This window comes from Acinonyx jubatus, chromosome B1 (genome assembly GCF_027475565.1).
Source record: "Acinonyx jubatus isolate Ajub_Pintada_27869175 chromosome B1, VMU_Ajub_asm_v1.0, whole genome shotgun sequence".
Lineage (NCBI taxonomy): Eukaryota > Metazoa > Chordata > Mammalia > Carnivora > Felidae > Acinonyx > Acinonyx jubatus.
In genome coordinates this window covers 76,035,652-76,061,262 of record NC_069382.1, presented here as the reverse complement: position 1 = coordinate 76,061,262, position 25,611 = coordinate 76,035,652, and the positions used below count along the sequence as shown (strand labels likewise).

The 25,611-nt window shown below is 35.2% G+C and overlaps 1 protein-coding gene across 6 annotated transcripts in view; it reads right to left on the bottom strand.

Moving 5' to 3' along the window:
• IQCM (IQ motif containing M) overlaps nucleotides 1-25,611 on the bottom strand; it is a 648,904-nt gene that overhangs the window by 346,041 nt on the left and 277,252 nt on the right. For 4 of the 6 annotated variants that reach the window (XM_053216880.1, XM_053216879.1, XM_053216883.1 and 1 more), the window contains exon 12: nucleotides 18,206-18,340. In XM_053216880.1, coding sequence (XP_053072855.1) covers nucleotides 18,206-18,340 — 135 coding nt within the window. Of the gene's footprint in view, nucleotides 1-13,191; nucleotides 13,290-18,205; nucleotides 18,341-25,611 lie in introns of all 6 variants that reach the window. The other 2 variants (XM_053216882.1, XM_053216881.1) reach the window with 1 other exon arrangement.

The window sequence follows — 25,611 nt, the reverse complement described above, 5'->3', positions numbered from 1 at the left end:
TGAACCCCTACTCACATCATATCCAGATATAAATTCCAGGTAATTAGAGATATGTAAAATACAATAAGTTTAGAAGAAAATTTTAGTAGGTTTTATATATAACTTAGAGTTTAAAATACTTTTCTAACCAAGAAACAAAGACATAAAAGTATACATTGTTAGAAATACAAAATTTTTGTATTACACAAAACAACATAAACAAAGTTCAAAATTAAATGACTGGAAAATGATTATAACATATATGGCAGGTAAAAAATTAACATATGCAATAGAGTAAAAAGCATATTAAAATCAGTAAGACAAAGAGAAAGAACCAAAACCGACAAACACTATAAATAGGCAAATCATACAAGTGTACATAAATATGAAGGACACTTAAATGTCACAGATAGGGAAATATAAACTAAAGTAAGTTTAAATCATTTCCTACTCACCAAATTGGCAAGTACATCTGCCACTGGGAATTTGGATAAAAATATTATACTCAAACTTTACTGGTGTAAATCTGAATTGTTACAGCCTTTCTTGAAAATAATTTTGTAGAGGCACCTAGGTGGCTCAGTCAGTTAAGCGCCTAAGTCTGGATTTCAACTTAGGTCATGATCTCACAGTTGGTGAGTTCAAGCCCTGCATCAGGTTCTGCGCTAACAGCACAGGGCCTGCTTGGGATTCAATCTCTTCCTGTCTCTCTGCCCCTCTCCCACTCCTGCAAATGCTTTCTCTCTCTCAGTCTCTCTGTCTCTCTCAAAAATAAACAAACTTGAAAATTTTTTTAAAAAGAAAATCATTTTGTAAATACCAACCAAAATTTACAATATTTACATCTTTTGATCCAACAACTTCACTCTTTGAAGTTAAAAGCACCAATACAAAAAGATGTCTGTAGTGGTCCCAAACTATAAGCAAAGTCAATTCTCATTAACAGGGGAATGACTGAATAAACTGGTGTGCATCCATATCATAAAATATCATGAAGACATTAAAAAGACATAAAGGGTTCTCATGACGTATTGCTAAGTGAAAAAAGATTTAAAGAAATGCATATAACATAATTCTAGTCTGCAAAATAAACACTAGCTATAAACGTTTACTTTCATATCCATCTATAAGCAAGATGATCATAGAAGAATTTCTTTTAATTTTTGCAAGAATATATTATATAAAAAATGTTTTTTCTTCACTGTGAAAAAGTTCAAAGAGCTATACAAGTGTGAAAAAATGGCTCCTCCTCAAATACGTTGCAGCCAGTTTCTATTACACAGATGAAAATAGAATCCACACAAAATGAAAGTTATTTCTCTGGGTAATGAGAGACGAATCCATGTTTAATTTATAAATAATTAAATAATGCTGACAACAAAATGTTCTAAATAGACTTTTAACAATTTGATATTGTTTTTGACAATTTATACATTTATAAACATTGGAACTAGGAAATTCTATGAAAATCCATATTTTATGGTGATATCTTAAATATATAAACTGTGAACATGAAGGATTACTATTCAGAACAAAAAATAATCATTCTGCTATACCTTTATTTTTTTTGTTTTTTCTATACATTTTGTTTACTGATGAATCATATATCCATTTTAAAGAAATCATTTATTACAAATATTTACAAATAATTAATTCTATTATTTGTGTTTATAACCTCTCAGAAAAAGTAATTACACATAAGTTTGGTTGTAAGACATTTACAGATCAGCAAAGCAAGGAGAATTGTAGTTTCATGCCAAAGCACTTTCCTGTATGATTCCTGGAATTATGATCTCAGCAAGAACTAACTTATAATAGAGATACCAATCTGAGAAGGGAATCACCAGATCAACTTACTATAAAAAGACCATCATTATTACTCCCATCAAGTAGGACTTCACTCTCATCAAGTATCACTAGACTAAGCATGAGTTGGCCACAGCAACCAAAAGCAGGTTTATTAAAGCAGGTTTAATAGTTGAGTCCTTTGCCCAGAACAGAAACAAGAAAGGATGCAAAGTGATTAAATTAATGAACCTGTGAATGTGTTGCTTTATATGTAATATGTATTCCTCTATTGTTATAGACTGAATGTGTGCACCCCAAGTTCATATGTTAAGGCCCTAACCCCCAATGTTATGGTATTAGAAAGTTTTAAAAGTATTAGAAAGTATTAGAAAGACCTTGGAGAGATAATTAGGTTTAGATAAGAACACGAGGGTAGAGCTTCACGACAGAATTCGTGCCCTTGTAAAGAGACACCAGAGATTCTTCTCATCACCTTGTGAGAATACAGTGAGAAGGCAGCCATCTTGAAGCCAGGAAGAGGGTCTTCACTAAGAACTGAATCTGCTAGCACTTTGATCTTGGGCTTCCCAGCCTCTACAGAAGCAGGAGAAATAAATGTCTGTTGTTTAAGCCGCCCAGTGTATGGTATCTTATTATGGCAGCAGGAGCTGATTAAGACACTAGATGTATTTGTGAAATAAATCTTTAATTTCAATGCATTTGTCTTCAGAAACCGCTACAAATGATAATTTCTTGGATATAAGCTGGCAGCTACCAGTTTTTAAAATTCATTATATGCAGCACCAACAAAACTAGGCCCCATAAAGGAGATTGTATACTAGTCATCAGTCTTATTTTTATTTTAACAATAAGAATAATGCTCCCTTTTAATATTTAAACATTTGCTCTGATTAAACAGTCCATTTCTGCTGACTCATAACAGACATTGGCCTGGTACTGTTTATTAACTTTCCTATGAACATATTGTTTATAGCAGGTGTCTGATTAACATAACTGGTCACTGAAGGCTCATTGTTGGCCACATAAGAGAGTAGCTTTGCTTGGCAGCAGAGCCAGCTCCTTTATCACCTCATGTATTTGAATCCTAATCAGATTTAATCTCCTCCTAACATTCCCTTTTGTTGGGTGACTCATACTTGGCTGGCTATGCAAGTGTGTCCTAAGTTCACCAGACCATTGCAAAAAAAAATTTGAATATGTCTCAATAGATATGGTCTTGGGATGCATCAAATGTTTTCACCTTAAAAACCTTAAAAACAACATATAAACTAAATAAAAACATGAGCAACAAGAAGCCCTTTTGGAGCCTGGTAAACAAAGCTGATGCTGGCATGACACCAGACCATCCTCTATTCCTACAAAGTGACACATTTGCAATAGATCTATAAGAGATGTCCCATGCTTAAAATCATATACCCCAACACACCAAACAGAATAATCATGAATAAGAAATTATTACCTGGGCAAGCCTATAGGATCTGCAAATGTTTGGCTGGCAAAAAGCTTTGGAAAGTCCGGAGGGGATCAGACTTTTTCTGAAGGGTAACATTCCCTCTTGGCTCCAAGACATGACAGAAGGTGACTGAAGAGTCTACTTTTTATCATCTCTAGGAGTACAGGCAGATGATACTTTTTCCATTTTTTCCTACTCTAATAATTTTAGAGGAAAGTAGGAAAGATTTTCCTTTCACATCTCTTTCCTTAGAACTGGCATGTATCCTTCATTCTGCTGTGGCTGGTGACATCATCTCTCCCCTTCTTTCTGTATATGCACAAGGGTCTATCCTATGAACTGGATCATAGCAGTGAACAAGAAAGATAAGATCACTGCCATATTGGAAATCAATAGGCAAGTAGAGGAGATAGTTAACAAATAAACAAATACATGTTTGAATATAAATACATTCAAATATGTAGAAAATATCAAAGAAACGGAGGAGCATAGAGGGCAGAAGACAATGAGAGGAAAGCGAGATATTTCAGAAAAGGAAATCAAGAAATGTCTTTCTGAGAAAATAATATTGGAGTAAGCATGTGAGTCAAACTCTTACAAAGTGATCCAAAAGGAAAGAGAGTTCTAAATAGAAGAAACAGTGAGTGTAAAGAATTTAATATATTCAAAAACGTAAAGTCATCAGCCTGACTGGAGCAGAGTAAGCAAAAAGGAAAAGGGTAGGAATTGAGGTCATAAAGGTAAAAAAAAAAAAAAATTTGTTAAGTATTTGAAGTTTATTCTACATGTGACAAAAAGGAACTGGAAAATTTTGATTTTTTAAATTTATTTCAGACATATAAAAAGAAGTAACAAGAGCAGCAAAAATAAACATGTGTACCCAGCACCCAACTTAAACATTAAAAGAAAGGTTAATCTTCCTTCATATCCTATAGCAATAAAAGAAATGATACTTAGAAATAAGTCTGTTAAGCAAGATGAATAAGTTCTATGGGATCTGCTGTACAACATTGTACCTACAGTCAACAATCAGCAATACTGTACTATGCACTATAAAAATTTGTTAAGAGGGGAGATCTCATATTAATTTTTCTTAATATAAAAATATAAAATAAAACAAAAAAGAAAGAAGTCCAATAAAAATGCATAAGACCTTTAGGGAAAAATGAAGAAAACTATTGAAAAACATAAAAGATATAAATTTAAAATATATAATAAAAACATAAAATGTAAAATACAAAAAAACTTAAAAAATAACCTATACATAAGCACAAAGATTTAATATCCAAAAGTTAATTTTCTACAAATTGTTTTGATATTTACTGCATTTTTAATGCAACTAGAAAGACTAACTCCCACATTTTTATAGAAGTGAAAAAGTCCAAGAAGGTACAAGACAAAAAAAGGCCCTGTCTGGTCCAGTGACTCATTATAAAGCTACACTGAGTATGATATTGGTACAGGAATATACTAAGAAAAAAAGAAATAGAATTGAAAACCCAGAAACAAGACCCAGATTTAGAAGAGAATTTGATATATGTTAGAAGCAAGATTGCAAATCAGTACTCCAAGTGAGTACTGATTTGATCAAAGAATCAACAAAGCATGCTGGGATAAATAGTTTAAAAGGAAAAAGAAAATATCTTACTCCCACTAAAAACTGAAAATAAAATGTAGGTGCTTTATGTAATCCCTTCTCAATTGTATTCTTACTTTTTCCCTCCCACCACAGTGGTAATGGCTCCTCTCTCACCTGCACACTGAGATGACCTAGTGTGAGTGAGAACATTCCCCTTATCCTCTTATCTATTTCTTCTATCCCATACCCATAACCTGTATACAGCTCAGATTCAGCTGTGCTGGAGAGCTCCCTTTTATGCAAAATATTTCAACAGGAGCTTCCAGAAGTTTCACATGGGCTAAACTTGGCAGCATTTCTGTTAGGATGTTAAGATGGAAGTTTTGGTTCACATTTAGTTTTTGAGAGGGTATTTCTGTAGTGCTGGACTCTTGTCCTGTACAATATTGATCTCTCTTCTCTGTGACCGACTGGGGCTCCCTGACATGCCTAGATCTCTAATGAAGCTGTTTCTGCCATGGTGAAGAAAAAAAAAAGAGTTAATCATGACTCCAAATTTACGATTTTCCCTTACCTCTTTCATGTCTTTATGCTTTTATTACAAATCTATGTACTCTTAAGTAATTAAAAGTTCATGTTGAAAGCCTAAAATTTTTACATAAATTATGTGTCCTTTGACTCATTATTTTTTGAAAAATATTTATCTATGTTGCTACATGTACCATTAGCCCACTACCTGAGTAGTATTTATTACATGTCAGTGATTTTTTATATGTCTAAATTACTTGATAATATGTCTTAAAAAGAAAATGATAGATGGAGAGGTAAGAAGGTAACAGTCTTTTCTAATTTTGTCTGCTATATCATTTTCATTAGAGATAAGTCATTAGCAAGGAGGGGGAAGATGGAGGTGTTAAGTTTGAGAAGGACTGAATTGTATGAAATATTCTGGGAGAAGAAGAAATTGAATTAACTAAAAAAAATGGAATAAAACTGCCTGGCAGTTCTAGGGGTCCACCTGACATTTATGATCAGAAATTTAAAGTGAAATAAATCAGCATGGTTGTGTTTTTCTCCAGCCATGCCATGTTCATCTTCTTGAACTAGGCAGAGACTTGGCTCTGTCAGATTCAGCCTTTTGGAAATTAAGGCTGGGGAGAGTAAGGAAGTTAATATGTATCGTGAAAAGCTGACATGACTGGATCCATTTTAAATAGAGCTGGAGTGGTCACTGCAGAGAAACTGCCTTACCTCCCTTTATTTGAACTGAGCCATAACCTTTGGACTGGGCAAAAGGGCAAGCAATTGACTTAAGAAGTCAGTAGGAGAAAAGACATGCTGATCACAGGACTGACAGTTGTGAACTTTCTGAAGACAGAATAAGCAGTCAGTCAATGTATAACCCAGAGTAGCTTAGTTTGTTACCATCCATCGAAAAATTTTCCCTTCCATTCTTCAACTCATCTAATCACCCGCTTTTTTTTCCTCATAAAAACCCCTTGCTTTCACCCTACAAGTGGTACACTATTTGGGTTTCTACCTAACTCTATGCTCCGTGAATTGTAATTCTTTGATCCCAAATAAAAGGCTTTTGGGGCTCACATTACAGCTCTTATTTTCAGGTTAACAGTATGTGTGGGGTACCATGGAATAAATCCAAGCTAAGTAATGGGGAAGGTGAAAGACCCAAAGGGTTATGAATATTATAAATATAGTAAAGTTAATGGATTCAATGTTCCATGTGCTGCAGATTTATTGAAGGGGAAGAAGAGCCATAAAGATGTGAGAGGTGGTCAGGGAGAAGGAAGCTTGAAAAACAGATATTGGAGGCTTGCAGTTGCTGGGAATGACAAAATCCAGTTAGAACCAAGGAAGTAAGTTGCTATAGGAATATGACCATTAGAAATGAAAATTAATGAGAGCCTAGGTTATGCTCAAAACTGCTAATTGCAAGCACCTCCAGAAAACTGAAGGAACACAGAGAGCTGTAAGTAAACAGAACAAAAGTCCTCAATTTACTATAAATGCCTCAGTCGTGCAAATGTTATATTTAGGGAGCTAGTTATTATCTGCAGAATAACAAGTTTGGAATATGGTAGTTGGTGATGGGCTTCTTTGCCTTTCACTTCAACCAAAAACGTCATGAAGACCATAGTATTAGAAGCATTTCTAGCAATGATTGGTTCTAGGTAGGTACAGAAAACAAAAGTATGGCACAAGCTAGAAATTTGCAGTACTTACATGAGCAGTCATCTCATTGCTGAAAAGCAGTACTGCTCTTAACTCCACAATAATCAGAATTTTTTCCAAGGGCAGAGTAAGCAGAGTAAGACTGACCTACTGGAAATTAGCCAGCTGATACGGGCTATTAATACACGGCAAGTGTTCTTACTCTATTTCTGGCTACACCTGCCCAGGGTGAGGTTCACCTGCATGAAACATGCACAAGGGCTGAATTTGGGTGCAATTCCCAACACGCCAGTCTTAACTCCATCCTTTCTCTCTCAACAAAAAGTCTTTAGAATTCCAGTAAGTTAGAGTGATGCTACAGGGATTATTTCTAATCCATTCAAATTTCTTTCTTACTTTAAAAATTTGGGTACAATAACTTTCCTAGAATCAAATTATTTTGAAATAAGTTTTTAACTTATTTAAATGCATGAGAATGTTATAAGACCTTGGTTAAGAGACATAAGTTTAATAGATTGTTTAATGTTACATGAAAATCACTATACTAGAAAATATACACAATAAATTGTAGGTATAGAGTCAATTTTGCCTTTTCTGATTAGTACTATGAGTTAAACTCCACAAAGAATAAAGAGAAAATGAAGGTTCTGATATCTGCCTTTTTTGAGCAATTATTAGTGTTGACGGGAGTTGCTAACTATAATACATATGCTATGCAAATGTGCTTACATTTGTGTACTTGTTTTTACCTTAAAAGATGACAACTGCATACAAGGATGCATATGAAAATTAAGTCCTCTATATATAAACCACTAGGGAGCATCAGATGAAAAGATGTTTGGTTACTCATCATGCCAAAAATCTATATATAAGCATTAGTAGATAAGGAATCATTGGAAAGAATACTTTGAAAGACTATAAATCCAACAACTTTCTGGTAGAAATACGAGGAGTTTATGTTAAAATGCCTGAAAAACCATTCCCTGAAAGAATCTTACTCTATAAACATCTCCTTGCATAACAGACCAACGTGACTCATAAGAAAATGCAGCTACAAAACAATATTACCATGTGGATTTCAACATGGAAACAGTCACAGAATTTTAAATTTTGGAAATTGAAATACCAAATGAAACTCATGAGCTTATCACAGCTTTAAAGGCAAACTTTAAGTTAACAAGACTTTAGCATTAACAACTGGCTTCTATGATGCCAAATTGGCAGTTCTCACAAGTGTGGTTCTATAGATCTGAATCATAAGCTTGCATTTCAGTACCATTTATAATATACAGAGCATGACAGACTTCACAACCTGGGAACATCATGGTGCCTTACTGAGCAGAGCATATTTTTTTTTTTTAGTTTTTATTTAAATTACACTTAACATACAGTGTAATATTAGTTTCAGGTGTACAATATAGTGATTCAACACTGATTTTTTTTTAATCTTGATTCAAAACTGTTAGAAAATGTGCATTCCTAAAGGTGACTTAAAAAGTGAACTGGGTGAGGTACCTGGGTGGCTCAGATGGTTGAGCATCCAGCTCTTTATTTTGGCTCAAGTCATGATCTCACGTTTTGTGGGTTCTAGCCCCATGTTGGGCTCAGTGCTGACAGTGTGCAGCCTGCTTGGGATTCTCTCACTCCTTCTCTCTCTGCCCCTCCCCTGCTCACACTCTCTCTCAAAATAAATAAACTTAAAAAAAAAAAAAAGTGGACTAGGTGAAGGGCACCTGGGTGCCTCATTTGGTTGACTGACTGTTGATTTCAGCTCATGATCCCAGGTCATGATCCCAGGGTCATGAGATTGAACCCCCATGTCATACTCCACACAGAGTGTGGAGCCTGGTTAAGATTATCTCTCTTTCTCCTTCTGCTCCACTCCCCTGCTCCCCCACCCCCGCTCTCTAAAATAAAATTAAAATTAAAATTAAAATTAAATTTAAAAAGTGGACTGGGTGAGATTGGCAAAACTCACTTGACTGTCAAGGGCTGAAAATTACTCTAATTCCTTTGACAGTTTTCACTTCACTGGGGGAATTAATGGGATTCTGGATCAAATGGAATGCCAGAAAACACACACACACACACACACACACACACACACACACACACACACAGCTCTTTAATGCTTTTTGATGTTGGAATACTTATATCATAAAATGTTGCATTTCATAAGACTTTCTGATGAAATATTTTATATTAATGTTTCATTAATCAGCAACTTGCTAGCAAAGTTGTTTTCAATATTTCATACCCCTGATACTATAGTAATTTAATCATATAAAACAAAGACTAGCTAGTGGATTTTTGCATGTTAAGAGTATTGGGTGTGTAATCTTAATAAACAGTGATCTAACAAAAGGAGCCTAAAGCCTTGCCCTCTAATAGACTTATGAAAGTAATTATACCTTTATTGAAGTTACACTCCTCTCAAACCCCTGCTGTTCCTGCTGTTTCTTGAAGATGGTTATTCTCTACTTAACGAAAACAGACAGGCCTTAAAAGAATAGCTAGTGTTAAGTCATATTACACAATTTAATCAGATTCTCTATGTAGCTTATAACAATGGTCCAAATATTTCAACCCAAACAATAAAAGACTCAAAGGCTTAAAAAAAAAAAAAATCCCAGAATGGCTAATTAGACTACCTTACTAATTGGAGTAACAACTCACATGACTGCAGGAAGACAGGAAAGAGGGGAAAGGGGAAAGTCTTTCACTGGCCCAGATCATTCCCAGGGCATATCATTAGCATAGGCTTTCACAGGCTTTGCACAGCCATAGCTAGGGTGAAAGAAGGCATTAACAGAATGAAATAATGAAATATGAGACAAAATATCAAGAATCATCTTTAAAAAGTGTTAGGGGAGAAAGCAGGCAAAACTGTGGGAGCAGCTGCTTGGATTACATAGCTGAAGCATGGTGTGAGAGACAGATCTTACAGGGTTGCTTTTGCCCCTAGGGTCTGGTCCCTCTAGTTTATGCAGGGGTGTTCAAGTTCTAGAGAAACATGTTTAAATAGCTCCTAACTGACACAAAACTGATATATGTATCCAAAATCTAATATGAATTGTGTATTTGAAAATATCCATTTCCAATAGATGACAGGTGAATACACAGGATTCAAAACAAGAACAGTATAAGAAGAAACTACTGTCAACTAGATCTCAGTGAATGATCTGACATCTTTTAGTCAGCAGTTTTAGTAATACCACGCTCTCTCCAGTTACCCACAGATTTCTCCTCTTCACCGTTACCAGCTGACCTAAAAATTCTAATTTGCCTTGCACAAATCTCTCTTTTATGTGTGAAACCTCTTTCTCTTATGATCTAGTTAACTCATGCAACAATGATTGACATTATCTTCAACATTCTCTATAACCTTTCTCTGACTTCCAAACTTAAGACATAACATTTGTATTAGTGCTCGATACTATTGTGAATATATAAACATTTACAACCTTGTATTTATCTAGTTATATATGTCCATGTCCCTCCTGTTATTAAGTGGATTTTTGAGACCTTTGAACCACAATATATTTCACAACACATATAAAGTGCTCAAAATGTATTTGTTGAAATTGTTGTTGAAATTTGTTGTTACAATTTTATCAAAAAAGATTCTGGATTGCCACAACCACGGAAGGCATCCATGTAGTATGCTCTAATTCATTTCTTTTCACTTCATAACTTATTCCTGAAATCATCAATCAGAGAAGAGAATGTGTTTTTACTTTTCACGTGGCTGAAAGCATCAGAAAATATCTACTAAAACACCAAAAAAAAAAAAAGTTGCAACCTGCTATACAAAGGCTATAGACACCACTGACAAAATCTTTACTTTTTTGTAATGCATGGAAAGAGTATCGGTTCATGGGAGTTTTGCAGTACACCCATCAGAGTAGATGGGACAAACATCAAACACTTTTAAGTACTTGATATTACTTTTTTTTTAAGTTTATTTATTTTGAGAGAGAGAGAGAGCAAGCATGAGCAGGGGAGGGGCAGAGAGAGAGGGAGAGATTAAATCCCAAGTAGTTCTTCTCCACAGGGTCAGCCAAAGCCAGACACAGAGCTCAATTCCATGAACCATGAAATCATGACCTGAGCTGAATTCGATGCTTAATTCACTGAGCCACCCAGGTGCCCCAACACCAAATACTTCTAAAGGGATCCAGTGTTCTATAACACAAGTACATGAAATTCTGCTAAAGAACTTCATGATAAATCGGTTCAGGATTCTTCTAGAATTCTTCTAGATTCTTCTAGGAAGTGGAGGTGACAGTGAAAGGAGTATTATCATTATATAGTCATTAGAATAGGTGCCAAACTTTCCTAACACTGACCACATGCTCAAAGTCATCTTTATTAAGTCATTTCAGATAATGTCCTAAGAATTCTACTCATTTACTTGCCTCCGTATTTTTTGAGCATTCTGTCTTTCTCTAGTGAACAAATTTAGATCACTAGGTCATAGATTTTACTGCACTGGGTCATGACAGTAGTATGAAGAACCAATATCAGTATGTCTAACATGAGGATTATTCCTCCTACCCACCCCCCCCCAGCCAGACACCAATCAACCAGGAAGCTAAACTGATTTGAAAAAGTAGGAAAAACTCCACATCTATTGACATTGAATAGTATATATAACACAATTGATAAGAAATAAATGGAGAGACACTGCAGCTGTGCTAGCCTGAATTCAGTCTGAGTTGGGGCAGGCACTGGCAAGCCGGAAATTTCAGAGCCATATTTCGAAATGAGAAAGCCACAGAATGGCTTGACAACTATTACACACATCCCAAGCTAACTGGAAAACAATGGGAAAACAGGAAAGACCCAAGAGTACCAGTGGAAGGTAGAATATGAGGCAGATGTAAAATATGAGCACATTCGAGCACTGAATGTACTCCCAACCCACACACACAGATCAGGCAGAGGCTGGAAACCTTAATGGCTCAAGGTGTTTGAGTAAACACTCTGTCTAATCATAGGCTGACAGCTAGGTTATATAGAATCAGAGATAGTTTTTTCAAAAGCCACTCTAAAAAAATTAAAACAATGACTGAACAGAGAAATGAACAGCCAAACACCTGGGGGAGACAGATCAGATTCCAGATATTAAGTCCAGAGAAGTTACTAAATAAATAAATAAACCCTTGGAAAGGGGACGCCAGAATCCATAGTTGCAACATCATATTACCTAAAATGTCCAGTATTCAACAAAAATAACAATAGAAACATTCAAATAAATAGGAAAGTGTGACCAATACTCAGGGGAAAACAGCAGTCAACAAAAATTAAGTCTGAATGGACTTATATATTAGATTTAGCAGATGAAGACATAAAAGATGCTACTATAAATGTGCTCAAATAATTGAAATAAATTATATTTAAAGAATTAATGGGAAATGTGACAATTACTCAAAAATGGGCATTATCACGATAAACAGAATCTGTAAAAAAATAAATGGATTCTAGCATTGAAAAATGTAATAACTGTGGGAAATAAGCTTAGGAGTTCCGTGAGCCTGCACTGATGGGTTAACAAGGCATAAAGAATTAGAAAGCCATAGGATGTACACACCCAAGTTTGGGTAAACAAGATTAGGTAAATAAGATTAGGTAAACAGGGCAAAGTCCCCCTGTGTAGGAGAAGCAGGGCAAAGGCCTCCAGTATAGGACAAAGGTACAGGAACAGAGAATCTCAGGATGAAAACATCCAAGATGAGGTAAACAAGATTAGGTAATTCAGGGTAGAAATGCCCCCCCAACTTAGTACAATAGCTGAAAGCTGCTTTCACAGGAAGGACCAAATTAGGTAAAAAGGTAAATAGAGCTATAGATTGCAGTGGGGCAAAGTTGCCCAGAGGGGAGCTAATTAGCAAAAGAAAGGTGCCTTGTTGACCCTGAGGTAGCATGCTCGGTCTTTCTGGTCTCCTAGACCAGTTTAGGTAAACAGAGGTGAGGACTCAGTCTGCTGTGAACAACCTTCTGTCTGGTGCCAGGATTTTGTTTTGTATTGACCCAAACCCCTAACACCGCATATCTTCAAAACTCCCTTTCCCTACACACCCATGACTTAATGTTCATGATTTCATTGTCCCTTTGTGCACATCCATCACCACATTTGTAAGCCTTCTGATCCTAATAAAAATGGAGCAAGGACCCTTACTTGGGGCTCTTGTTTCCTCCTGGACATTAGCCTCTCTCTCATTTTTAATCCTGTGTCCCGTTTTCTTGCTGGACAAGAGAGAACTCCAGACACAGAGTCTATGACAAATAAAAAATGAAAAATTTACAAAACAGGCTCAGCAACAGATTTGAGAAGACAGAAGGCAGAAAGTAAACTTGAAGATAGATCAATAAATATTATCCACTTTTAAGAACAGAACAAGGGGCTCCTGGGTGCCTCTTCAGTTGAGTGTCCAACTTTGGCTCAGGTCATGATCTTACAGTCTGTGATTTCAAGCCCCGTATTGGGCTCTGTGCTGACAGCTCAGAGCCTGGAGCCTGCTTTGGATTCTGTGTCTGCCTCTCTCTGTGCCCCTCTCCCTGCTCATACTCGCTCTCTTTCTCTCTCTCTCTCTCTGTCTTTTAAAAATAAAGAACAAAAATTGAAAAAAAAGGTAAACACAGCCTCTGAGACCTCTGGGACACATTAAGTGTACTCATATAAATGTAATAAGAGTCTAAGAAGGAAAGGAGAGAGGGGAAAATGTACCAAAAAATGGCTGAAAAATTGACAAATTTGATGAAAACATTAATCTACAGATCCAAGAAGTTCAATGAACCCCAAGTATGATAAACATGGGTGACCCATGATCCATACTCATGTCTGTGGTATTTTGTTACGACAGACCTAGCAAATGAATACACCAAGCAATGCCTGTGTCAAAGATGACACTGCAGATCAGGTAGACATTCCACATGCTATGTCAGTATGTAAATGCCCTCTATTCCTTTAGCCACAATCTCAGAAAAAAAGGAATGAAAAGCCAGACTGACTGAAATTCAATTTTGATGGATAGAACCAGAAATAAAAATTAACTTGTTGTAGAAAAACAGTGAGGGGGTGCCTGGGTGGCTCAGTTGGTTGACTGTTTGACTCTTAATTCAGCTCGTCCGGCTCTGAGCTCAGTGTGGAAACTGCTTAAGATTCTCTCTCTCTCTCTCTCTCTCTCTCTCTCTCTCTCTCTCCTTCTGCCCCTCTCCCCTGCTCATGCTCTCTCTCTCTCTCTCTCTCTTTCTTTCTCAAATAAAAGGAAAAAAAATAAAAACAGTGAGTTTATGAGCGGAGATTTGTACCAACAACATAAATATATAGTGTGATCAAATTTTTATTATATAAAAAAAAGAAGATTGTCAGATAGTCTCCCCAAATGTTAATAGTAGCACTAGGAAATCCATATAAGACCTGACTACCTATTCTATTTGACCCCTAGTCAGTAGCTGGAACACAAAATAACCAGTAATTTTCATTTCATCTTTTGTTTTTAGGGTGTGTCTTCAGCATTTTATAATAAATATGTGCTAAATGTTTTTAGAAGTTATTTAAAATAAGGCTCCAATACTTCTGTATTTTTTTACTGCCAGAATTTGCCCATGTCTCACATTTCCTATACCCTAGAATCTCTTACTATCTTTTTAAATCTTCTTTAACCACTTTCCTGCATAATTAAAATTTTATCATTAGAGTGTCTGTTCATACGAAAAAAATTTAAGGAAAAATAATTATACGTTTCTAATTTAATAACATAAAACCTTTTCTCTAGAAAACAGCAAAAAATTCAGTGTTGTCCATTTATGGTGGACAAAGCTGTGCCCTGAGGAGCAGGAGGCCCAGGATTTAGTTATAGTTTGCTACTAACTATTCAGGGAACTTGAAATAATTTACATTCCATTTTAGGCCACAGTTTCTTCAGATGCATAGAATATGTTAGGTTAAATAACATACAGGTAATTTCTGTGTTTCTGATTTTAAGGTTTTTGTCTAGAGCTCCATAGTGAAAATGGACTTGTCTTCATTACTACTGTGTGTTCATTTTAACTGCAGAAAATAAACTAAACATTCTATTTGCATGCTGGAAAAATACTGGAAAACACTCAAAGTTCAAATTTCTAAAAATTTAGGCAGATGATAAGAGAACAGATGATATAGAACCACAGTGTATTATTTTCCTTACTTTCAGATATGCCTTTCTGTAGTTTTTAGTTTCATTTGTTGAGATTTAAATGAATATCCAATAATATCATGTTTGCATACTCTTCAGCTTTTAAGATCAATGCATGCATGTAGCCTGAAGTTGCTTCATTTTCCCAAGGGAAGATTTTCAGACAAAAATCGTGTCCTTAGTCACAAATTTTTTTGTTACCATAGTGATGAGAATAAAGAATGGGGGTGGGGGAGCTAAAAATACCTGAATACATACAGACAGTTTTAGGAATGTGACCTACTTGGTGTCATACACCAAAGAAGTTAATCAATTGAATCAAGTACATATGCGTTAGGTAAAATATGCTACTGGATGAAAAAATGCGTAGGTTTCACATCTGGCGCTATTATCCCAATCAAAGAAGTCAGTATGAATGAAGATGACTGACAATCTAAAACACATAAAATCAGATTATTTTAAAAATGGAATATATACCAGAAGCAAGTAGAAAACCATTAATTTAGCTTCATTTCTCATAATTTTTTTTCCATTAGTTAGGATATTTCCATTTCAAATGAAAGCTTCTTATGCACCAAAAGAATTTTTTCAAGTGGATGGAGCAACATAATTGGACATATATTTTAAATTATGTTAGAGTGGCTCCTTTCTGTTAAAAAAAAAAAAAAAAAACAAAACACACTTCCCAATTTCAGGCAGTATAATAAAAACAATATGTTTTAAAACTAAGTTTTCTTTTGAAAATTCTAGTTTTAATAAGAAATTTCATAAACTCAATCATTTGCAGAAAACTTACTATATTGCAAGGCATTAGGCTAGTCTGTGAAAGATCAACAAAAGGCAGTACTTGCTGTCAAGAATGTTTTCATCATCTAATTATGCTTTCATAACATCGGCTTTTAAAGTATCTTCACATAGTAAAATGGAAGCAACACCGAACCTAACTTAAAGAGACCAGGAGTCAAGTTCCAACTCTACTAGTGAGCTTAGAAAAGTCTCTTCTTAAGTCTCAGCCCTCTCATCTGTAAAATGAGCATAAATGAACACACAGTTCATTGTGATATAAGACAGGGTGGAAACCAACAAAAAACATTCAGTAAACAAGCTCTATGGAATGAATCAGTATACAAAGAGATTCAACAGTTAAACATTTTCAACATAAAAAATTATCAAAACTATTAAGTACACTTACAAATTTTTTAAGAATAATGAAAGCGAACATTACTGAGCACTTGTATTGGGACACATATTTTACATAAATTATTTCATTTAAACTTCACAACAGTCCAATTGACTTAGATAGTATTATCTTTGTTTCATGGTTGAGAAAAATAAGGCATAGCAGAGATAAATAAATTGTCCAAAGATACAACCAGTAAGTGGTGAAGCCAGGAATTAAACCCAGGAGAGCTAATGCCAGAGCCATACTCTAAATCTAAGCTTATATGATATATTCCAAAATAATCAGTAGAGGGAAATATTTCTATGAAACTGTTAATTTGAAAGCAAAATTATATTTTAGATTACTAACACTGATCAGTATAAGTTTTAAAATGTCTAATTCATGCTATTTTGCTGCATTTAATTTTTTCATTATTATTATTATAAAGAAAAATGAAAACAATTTAAACATGTAATGATAAATAGCTTATAGAACCTCCATATGACAGATTATCACCCAGTCATTAATAATGCTGTGAAAGGTATGGTTTGGAAACTTGTAAGCATTGGTAAGCAAAAAAAGCAGATTTTTAAACATGTAGAAAATAATCTCACTTTTCATAAAAATAATGTCATATACATAGAAAAAAATAGGAAAGATAGACATCAAATGCTTACAATTATTATTTCTTAGCAGTTTTGTATATTTATACATTCCTAAATTTTCTATAATAAACATTCTAGGTTTTTGTCATTAGAAAAAAAAATTAAACAATCTAGTCATGACTACTAAAGCACAAAATGATTTAGATGCTTCTGCCAATCTGTGAGCAAATAGTTATTGAGAGTCGAGAAAACTGTTCTAGGTACTAGGGATACAGCAGTGGCAAAGCAAAGTCATAGGTAATAAATTAGGTAAACTAAAAATTAAGAAAGAGAACTTCAAACCTATAATGAATCTCCAACTTTGTCACTCTGACCTTAATCAAATCTTCCTACAGGTATATGAGTCCTTTTCCTGTATTTAAAGTTTATTTATTTATTTTGAGGGGCAGGGGAAGGGGCAGAAAAAAATGGGAGAAAAAATCCCAAGCAGTTTCCTCAGTGTCAGTAGAGAGCCCCACACAGGGCTCATTTTCACAATTTTTCTCAATTAAATTGTGAACACACCATCCATCATCTCTAAACATAACAGCAAGCTATAGCACTATTATGGTCATAGAAACATTCAGAAGAACCTTAAGGAATTAAGGAAAACTTGTTGATATTCCCCACATCTTCGTGACAATTTTCACGGGATGTTCTTCCATTTAAATTATTAAGTATTCTCATACAATACTATCCTTTCACCTATTTACTGTTCAGAAAATAAAGGATTTTCTAACTGCAAAATTCTATTGAAATAGTTTACAATGTTTAAATATTTAAACTTGGCTATGTTCTTCAGTACCAAATCTAGCTATCCGGTAGAAAGATTTTTGGCATCAGTAGTTAAAATATAGTGGCTTAAAATACACTATGTTAGACGTAATTTATATTGTATCAAAAATATATTAAAATCTTAAAAACTTAAAATAACTTCCTCTGCTCCTTTAAAAAACGTGTGTTACATTAACTTCTTTGATCATCCTTAAATTTCTTCTTTTATATATATTAAAATCAGATTTTTAAACCTTTAGGAAAAGGATTTTATAAGACAAATTTAATGGAAAAGAAACATGGGAACAATTTAAATTTAAATTATATTTAAATTAAATAAGAGAAGGAAGGAAGGAAAGAACAAGAGAGGAAGAAAAGGAGGAGAGGGAAAGACAAAGTAAGAGAAAAGAAGACAAGAAACGGGAAACCACTCACCTTTATGGACCAGGTCCCAAACTTCATCAATCTGTTGCTGGATTGGGAAATGACCACACTCATTGAAGAATTTAAGGAGCTCGCTTCTTTCCAATCCTTGCCAATCTTCTCTCTTAGCAAACATTGTTTCATAGACTAAAAGAAAGACATAAAATATTTTCTTTTTTTTTTTAATGATGGAAATTTGGGAGAATGAGAAAGTTGATCTCATAACTATTTACTTAAGAGGGCAGTTCTTTTTTTTTTAATGTTTATTTATTTTTGAAGGAGAGAGAGATAGAGCGTAAGTGGGGGAGAGGCAGAGAGAGAGGAAGACACAGAACCTAAAGCAGGCTCCAGGCTCTGAGCTGCCAGGGCTAGCACAGAGCCTGAAGCGGGGATGGAACTCACAAACCACAAAATCGTGACCTGAGCCGGTTGGATGCTTAACCGACAGAGCCACCCAGGCACACCAAAATATTTTCATTATAAATACTCTGTCAAGTACAAACTACCAGAAAGCTTCATCTAACTTCAAAGGAACTTTACCTCCAGTTTTATTTTTATGTCTTGATTAGAGTAGCATTATGGCGACCTCCTGGGGAAGGCTAGAAGGAAATGGGGCATGCTTCTCCTTCCTACATTCCACAGTAGTCAGATTTGGACCTGTTTCTACAAGAGAACACTGGCATCCTCTGGCCTGGTTTACATGACAATTGCCCATGGATCATGCACACATCAATGCTCAAATCACATTGTAAGACATAACTTTGATGTCAGGATTCATTTTTCATTAGTTCCCCTAATTTTTTCTTCTCTTTCAGGCTTCTATCTAACATTCTAACCACTCGTATAATTGATTCTCCTCTGGACTATTTATTCTGCTTCTGCTTTTGCCCCTAAATGGAATGATGTCTATTTTTTGTTCACTGACTTCATGTATTCTTCCTTCCTAGTTAAGGTCACTTGGTTCAAGTGACCACAGAAAGTGACCTTGCCACTCTTCACTCAAGGTTTCCACAGAAAACCACTCAGTTGGGTCATCCTTCACCTATCTCCTATACTTGGCATTAATGAGAGTTAGACAATAACCAAGAAAACTGATGCATACATTTTACAAGTGTAGTTCCCCATAAAGAATTTATTTTTTTCTTTTCAAAAATGGGATACTAAACCTGTACTCTGAAGTATAATTGTTTCGCCCCATGATGATGATTGTCAATCAGAGTGAACAGAATGACAGGGTCTGCCTCAGTACAGATTTAGCTCTGAAATACAGGCTCCAAATGACAAAGAGCACTAGAATGTTTTCTCACCTAAATTAAGGTACAATCCTGGCACTCAACCACATGGACTTCAACTTTCCATTTATTTACTTATTTGTTCGGTTGAGGTGGACAGTCATGAAATATCAACAAATTCAAGAAATATTTAGTGATTGCCTAAATATAAGCCACTATTCCAGAACCTAAAACACAGCAGTAAAATAAATTCATATGTAGAGTATCTATGGCTTTTTCTCTCTTTTCAAGGAAGCAAACTAGGGTCACCTGGGTGTCTCAGTAGTCTAAGCATCGGACTTTGGCTCAGGTCATGGTATCATAGTTTGTGAGTTCAAGCCCCACACTGGGCTCTGTGCTGACAGCTCAGAGCCTGGAACCTGGTTTGGATTCTGTCTTCCTCTCTCTCTCTCTCTGCCCCTCCCCCACTTGTGTTCTGTCTCTCTCCTGAATTCAAAAATAAATAAACCTTTTATTTACTTTTTTAGTTTTTATTTAAAAAAACTTTTATTTATTTAGTTGGCTTTTTCTTAAAAAAAAAAAAAAGGGAAATTGCTCAAATAAGCAAACTAGAGCAGTTTCTGTTGGTGCCCCATCCATATGGCCTTGTCCCTGGCATTTCTGTGAATGCTGACCTGACTTTCAATTGTCAGCATCTCATTCCACTGCCTCAGGGCTCCCTCTGGCTGCAGGACTCCACTCTGCCCACCTATGCAGCAAGTCAGAAGTGCCAGGGAATTAAGGCCCACAGTGCAGTGGCCCTCAACTACTGGCCATCCCTCAACTGAGAGTTGATGTATAAAGACCCAGCACTTAAGGAAAGTTGTCTACACTGTTCCCTAGAGAGATCAAGCTCCAGTTGATGGTAATCTGCTGGATAATGCATCCTTTTTTGACTTCCATCCCTTCCCTATCTTACTTCATTCCACTAACAGTATTTGCTGGGATCAACTTTCAAATAAGTTAGTTGTACTTGAATTCTTGTCTCAGGGTCTGATTCTGGAAAAATCCAAACTAGTGCAAAAAGAATGCCACTTTTTACTTTTCTGTTTAAGTAAATATACTTCTCCTTGAAAAAGTATATATATCTTCATCAGTTTTTCATTTAATCAGTTTTAGATGCTTCTCAGTAGATCAAACTGATGTACATATTAACATTATGGTCATGTAACTATATTAATAGACAATAATGTCCTTAACCTGTATATTATGCTGAAAAGCAAATGTTCAACAACACACTAGCAGAATTAATATTCTAGGCAGGTTTAATTAGGGTCATTACAAAACTTAAATCATGAAAATTAATGACATTTTCTGGTCATTAAAAGATTCTTGAAAATGTGTATAGATACCTGCAAAATATCACCCAATTAGCAATACACATATGGAAGGGATGGAGAATTTTCTAAGGAACATAAGGGCAAATAAGAACTTGCAAATTCTGTGGACTCTAGAGTTACTTTAATCCTTAATGCAAAGGGGCGCCTTGGTAATTCTTTAAATCATTCATTTAGCTAATTCTCTTCCACTGTTTAGATCCTACACTGGACAGAGCACCATCAGTCCTAACTGGACTGGACTCCTTTATGTACTTACCTCATGTCAGCCTATTCTCCACAAAACAGCCAAAGGGATGTGTTCAATCATAAGTCATATCATTCATAGCCCTTGGATAACAGTCCTCCATGGGCTTCCCAACCTTTTAAAGGTAAAATCCAATGGTCTATAAAACCAGCCTATGCTCCTGCTCCCTACTACCTCTCCCATCTCATTCTGCTCTGTTCTTGCTCCATTCCAATGGCAGTAACAGTTTCCTCCAATACTAACATCCTCCAACTTTGTGCCTTTGTGCTTGGGGCTCCCTCTGCCTAGAACATTCTTCCTCCATGTATCCAGTTGGCTCCCTTCTGGCTTTTTTTTTAAGACTTTAAGTAATTTTCAGCTCAAAACCACCAGAGTCCAGGCCAGAAAAATGAACCACATTAGCTCTTTTTCAAAATGAGAGATTAAGATGCAATGAGGGTGAAATCTGCAGCTAAAATCAAAGAGGAGAAATGGTGGGAAGAAAGTAAAACAGAAAAATAAGCAAGATTCTATAAGGTTAAAAAATGAATTTAGTGACAGACTTGGGGATGAAGACAAGACTAACTGTGTGAAATAGTGGGAGTATTTTGGAAAGTATATGTGATTTGGTAGTCAGTAGCTTAAAATATAAAATGAGTGGAAAAGAAAAGGTGTTCAGTGTAATGACTGTAAGAAATGTAAGGTCCTAGTAATTATTTTGATAAAATGATAATATTTGTACAGTAATCTCAATTAGAGAATATAAATTACTGTCCATTAAAGAGTATTGAGAATACCTCTTATTAACTATAATTAATAACACTGTATTACATATTTAAAAGTTGCCTAGGCAGTAAATGTTAAAAGTTCTCATCAAAAGAAAAAGAAAAAAAAAAAACTTGCAACTATGTATGGTGACCAATGCTAACTAGACTTATTGTGATGATCATTTTGCAATATACATGAATATTGAATCCTGTTGTACACCTGAAACTAAGAGAATGGTATATATCAATTACACTTCAATTTTTTAAAGTTCGTTTGTTTATTTACTTATTTACTTATTTATTTATTTATTTATTTATTTATTTTGAGAGAGGGAGGGAGAGGGGAGAGAGGGAGAGAGGGAGAGAGGGAGAGAATGAATCCCAAGCAGGCTCCACAGTGTCAGTGCAGAGCCCAACTCAGGGTATGAACTCATGAACCACGAGATCATGACCTGAGCCGAAATTGAAAGTCAGATACTTAACCGACTAAGCAACCCAGGCATCCAACACCTCAATTTAAAAAAAAAGAAAAAAAAAAAGAAAAGAAAAAAAAACTGTAAAAAAAATTATAATAAAACAAAATTATTATAAAACAAAAAAATTATCTTTTTGAATTTTGTATATAGTAGGTGTAAAGTTTATGTATAAAAGTTGTAAAATCTGAGTGCATGTCAGTATATTCTCCCTCTCTCTCTCTCTCTTACTCACTTTTTTTTTAAAGGATTTTTAAGACAAAGGAATTCCAGCAGCTTCCTAATGAGAGAAATATTTTCCCTTTCTTGCCTCTCTCACTTGCTTTCTCTTTCTCCCTTCTTCCCATCTTTTCATCTCCAACACATTAGTCTCTTCTGCTTCTTTCTCTGGACACCAAGATCTTGGACTGCATTACTTGATCTAACTTAATTCTGTGACTTGTATAAATCTGTCTCTGACTTCTTCATTCCTTAACTTGTAGCTACAGAAAAGGAGTCATTCTAACTCAAAGAATTCTGGTTATTTGTAAATATCTTTCAGCAATTTTAGCCTAAGTAATAAACTTGATAAAAACTATCAACAAATATTTCTGAATCCTTTTGATAAAACAGGCATTTCCTAATAGTGTCTATTTATTAATTAATCAAACAGATACAGTCCCTGTCTTCATGGAAGTTATAGTCCACTGTGAAATCCACATTTCATGATTAAACTATATAAAAAAATGTAGCACTATAATAAAGCAGTAAGATGCTCATTTCGATTAAATATAATATATCTGCATCATTTTGTTGTTTTTGTTTTGTTTTTTTAAAGACAATTTTTTAAAGGGCAGTGTTAAGTTGACAACAAAATGAAGAAGGTACAGCGATTTCTCACATACCCACTACCTCCACATAAGCATAGCCTCTTTTCATTATCAACATCACACATCAGAGTGATACATTTGTTACCAAGGATGATACATCACAATCACTAAGGTCCACAGTTTACTGCATAATTCACTCTTAGTGTTGCAAATTCTATGGGTTTGGACAAATGTATAATGACATGTATCCATCATGCAGTATTATGCAGAATAGTTTCACTGCCTTAAAAATCCTCTATATTCTGCCACATCCCTCCTCCCAACCCCATCTCATTCCTGGCAAATATCAATCTTGATTTTCTCCAGTTTTGCCTTTTCTAGAATGTCATATGGTTGAAAGTATACAGTGCATGAACTATTCAGATTGGCTTCTTTCACTTAGTAATACACATTTAAGATTCTTCCATGTCTTTTCATGGCTTGATAGCTCATTTCCTCTTACATCTAAATAAACTCCCTTGTCCAGATATACCACAGTTTATCTATTCATTTACTGAAGGACATCTTGGTTGCTGCCAAGCTCTGGCAATTATGAAAAAGTAGATATAGACATACATGTGCAGGTTTTGTGTGGATATAAATTTTCAATGTCTGTGAGTAAGCATAATTTGTGTGGACATAAGTTTTCAATGTCTATGGGTAAACACCAAGGGGCACGATTGCTGGATTTTTTGGTAACAGTATGTTTAGTTTTATAAGAAACCACCAAACTGTTTTCCAAAATGGCTGTATCACTGGCATTCTCTTTAACAATAAACTATAGTTCATGTTGTTCCACATCCTTACCAGCATATCATATTGACAGTGTTCTGGATTTCAGCCATTCTAATAAGGGTGTAGTGGTATCTCTGTTTTCATATAAATTTCCCTGATAACATATGATGTGGAGCATCATTCCAAACACTTGTCATCTGTGTATCTTCTTTAGTGAGGTGTCTATTGATATGGTTTCTGATAGATTGAACGTAATTCTTATCTTTCTACCTCTATAGGAAAGGAATTTTTTTCCATGGCTTCTTTCAGGATTTTTTTTAATCTTTGATTTTCTGTAGTTTGAAGATGATATGCCTATATCAAAAATGTTGTAGTTTCTGGAATTTATTCTGCTCGGTGTTGCCTGAGCTTCTTGGATCTGTGGTTTGGTGTCTAAGAATAATTTGGGGAAATTTTCAGTCATTATTGTTTTAAATATTTCTACGGTTCTTTCCTCTCTTTCTTCTCCTTCTGATATTCCCATTATCCATGTTACTCCTTTTGTAGTTGTCCCATAGTCCCTGGATATTTTGTTCAGGTATTTTTTTTTTCAGTCTTTTTACTCTTTGTTTTTTTGATTTTCAAGGATTCTACTGGTATATCCTTTAGCTCAGACAGTTTGTCCTCAGCCATGTCCAATCTACTAACAAGCCCATCAAAGGCATTCCTCATTTCTGTTAGTCTTATCTCTAGTTCTTTTTAGTTCTTTCTCAGTATTTCTATCTCTCTAGTTACATCGCCCATATATCTTTTGCATGCTGTCTACTTTATCCATTAGAGCCTGGAGCGTATTAATCATAGTTGTTTTATATCCCTGGTGTGATAACTCTGACGTCACTGCCATGTCTGGTTCTGATGTTTGCTCTAGCTATTCAGATTGTAGTTTTTGCCTTTTTGTATACTTTGTAATTTTTTCTTGATACCCAGACATGATATATCAGGTAAGCTGTAAACAGGCCTCTAGTAATGTGATTGAATGTGTGGGAGGAAATGTTCTATAGACCTATGATAAGGTCTCAGTCTCTTAATATCCCTGTATCTCTCTGGACTGTGAACTATACAAGTGTTTCTCAGGATCTTTTTTCTCCCCCTATAGGTGGGACAGGAAGGCCAGAATGGATTGAAGTTGGGTATTGCCCTTCGCCACATCAGTTAAGCTCTGAAAATAACCCAGCAGGTTAGGCTCCAGTTAACTAATTTCCCTTGAAGGTAGGCCATGTAAAGAAGAGTGTGATCTGGCAAATTTCAAAATGGTTCTGTCTCTCTGATATTTACTGTGGGAATCTGCTCAATTTCCTGGAGGTAACTATCACAACACTGTGGTGGTCTTCTTATGACTGGGTCCTCTTGGAGTTTTGTTGTTGTTGTTGTTGTTGTTGTTGTTATTGTTGTTGTTGTTGTTTTTTGTTTAACTCTTGGGATTGTTCACACTGAGCCTCCAGCTATTTGCCAATGACAGCTCATTTTTCCTAATTGGTGCTGGTTCTCACATCAATTTCTTTTTTCTTTTCTTTTTTAAAATTTGATTTTAAATATACAGTGTTACATTTGTTTCAGATGTACAGTATAGTGATTCAACAGCTCTACGCACCCATTACTCAGTGCTCATCATGATAAGTGTACTCTCAGTCCCCTTCACCTATTTCACCCACCCTCTCTCCCACATCCCTTCTGGTAACCACCAGTTTGTTCTCCAAAGAGTCTGATTTTTGTTTTCTTTTT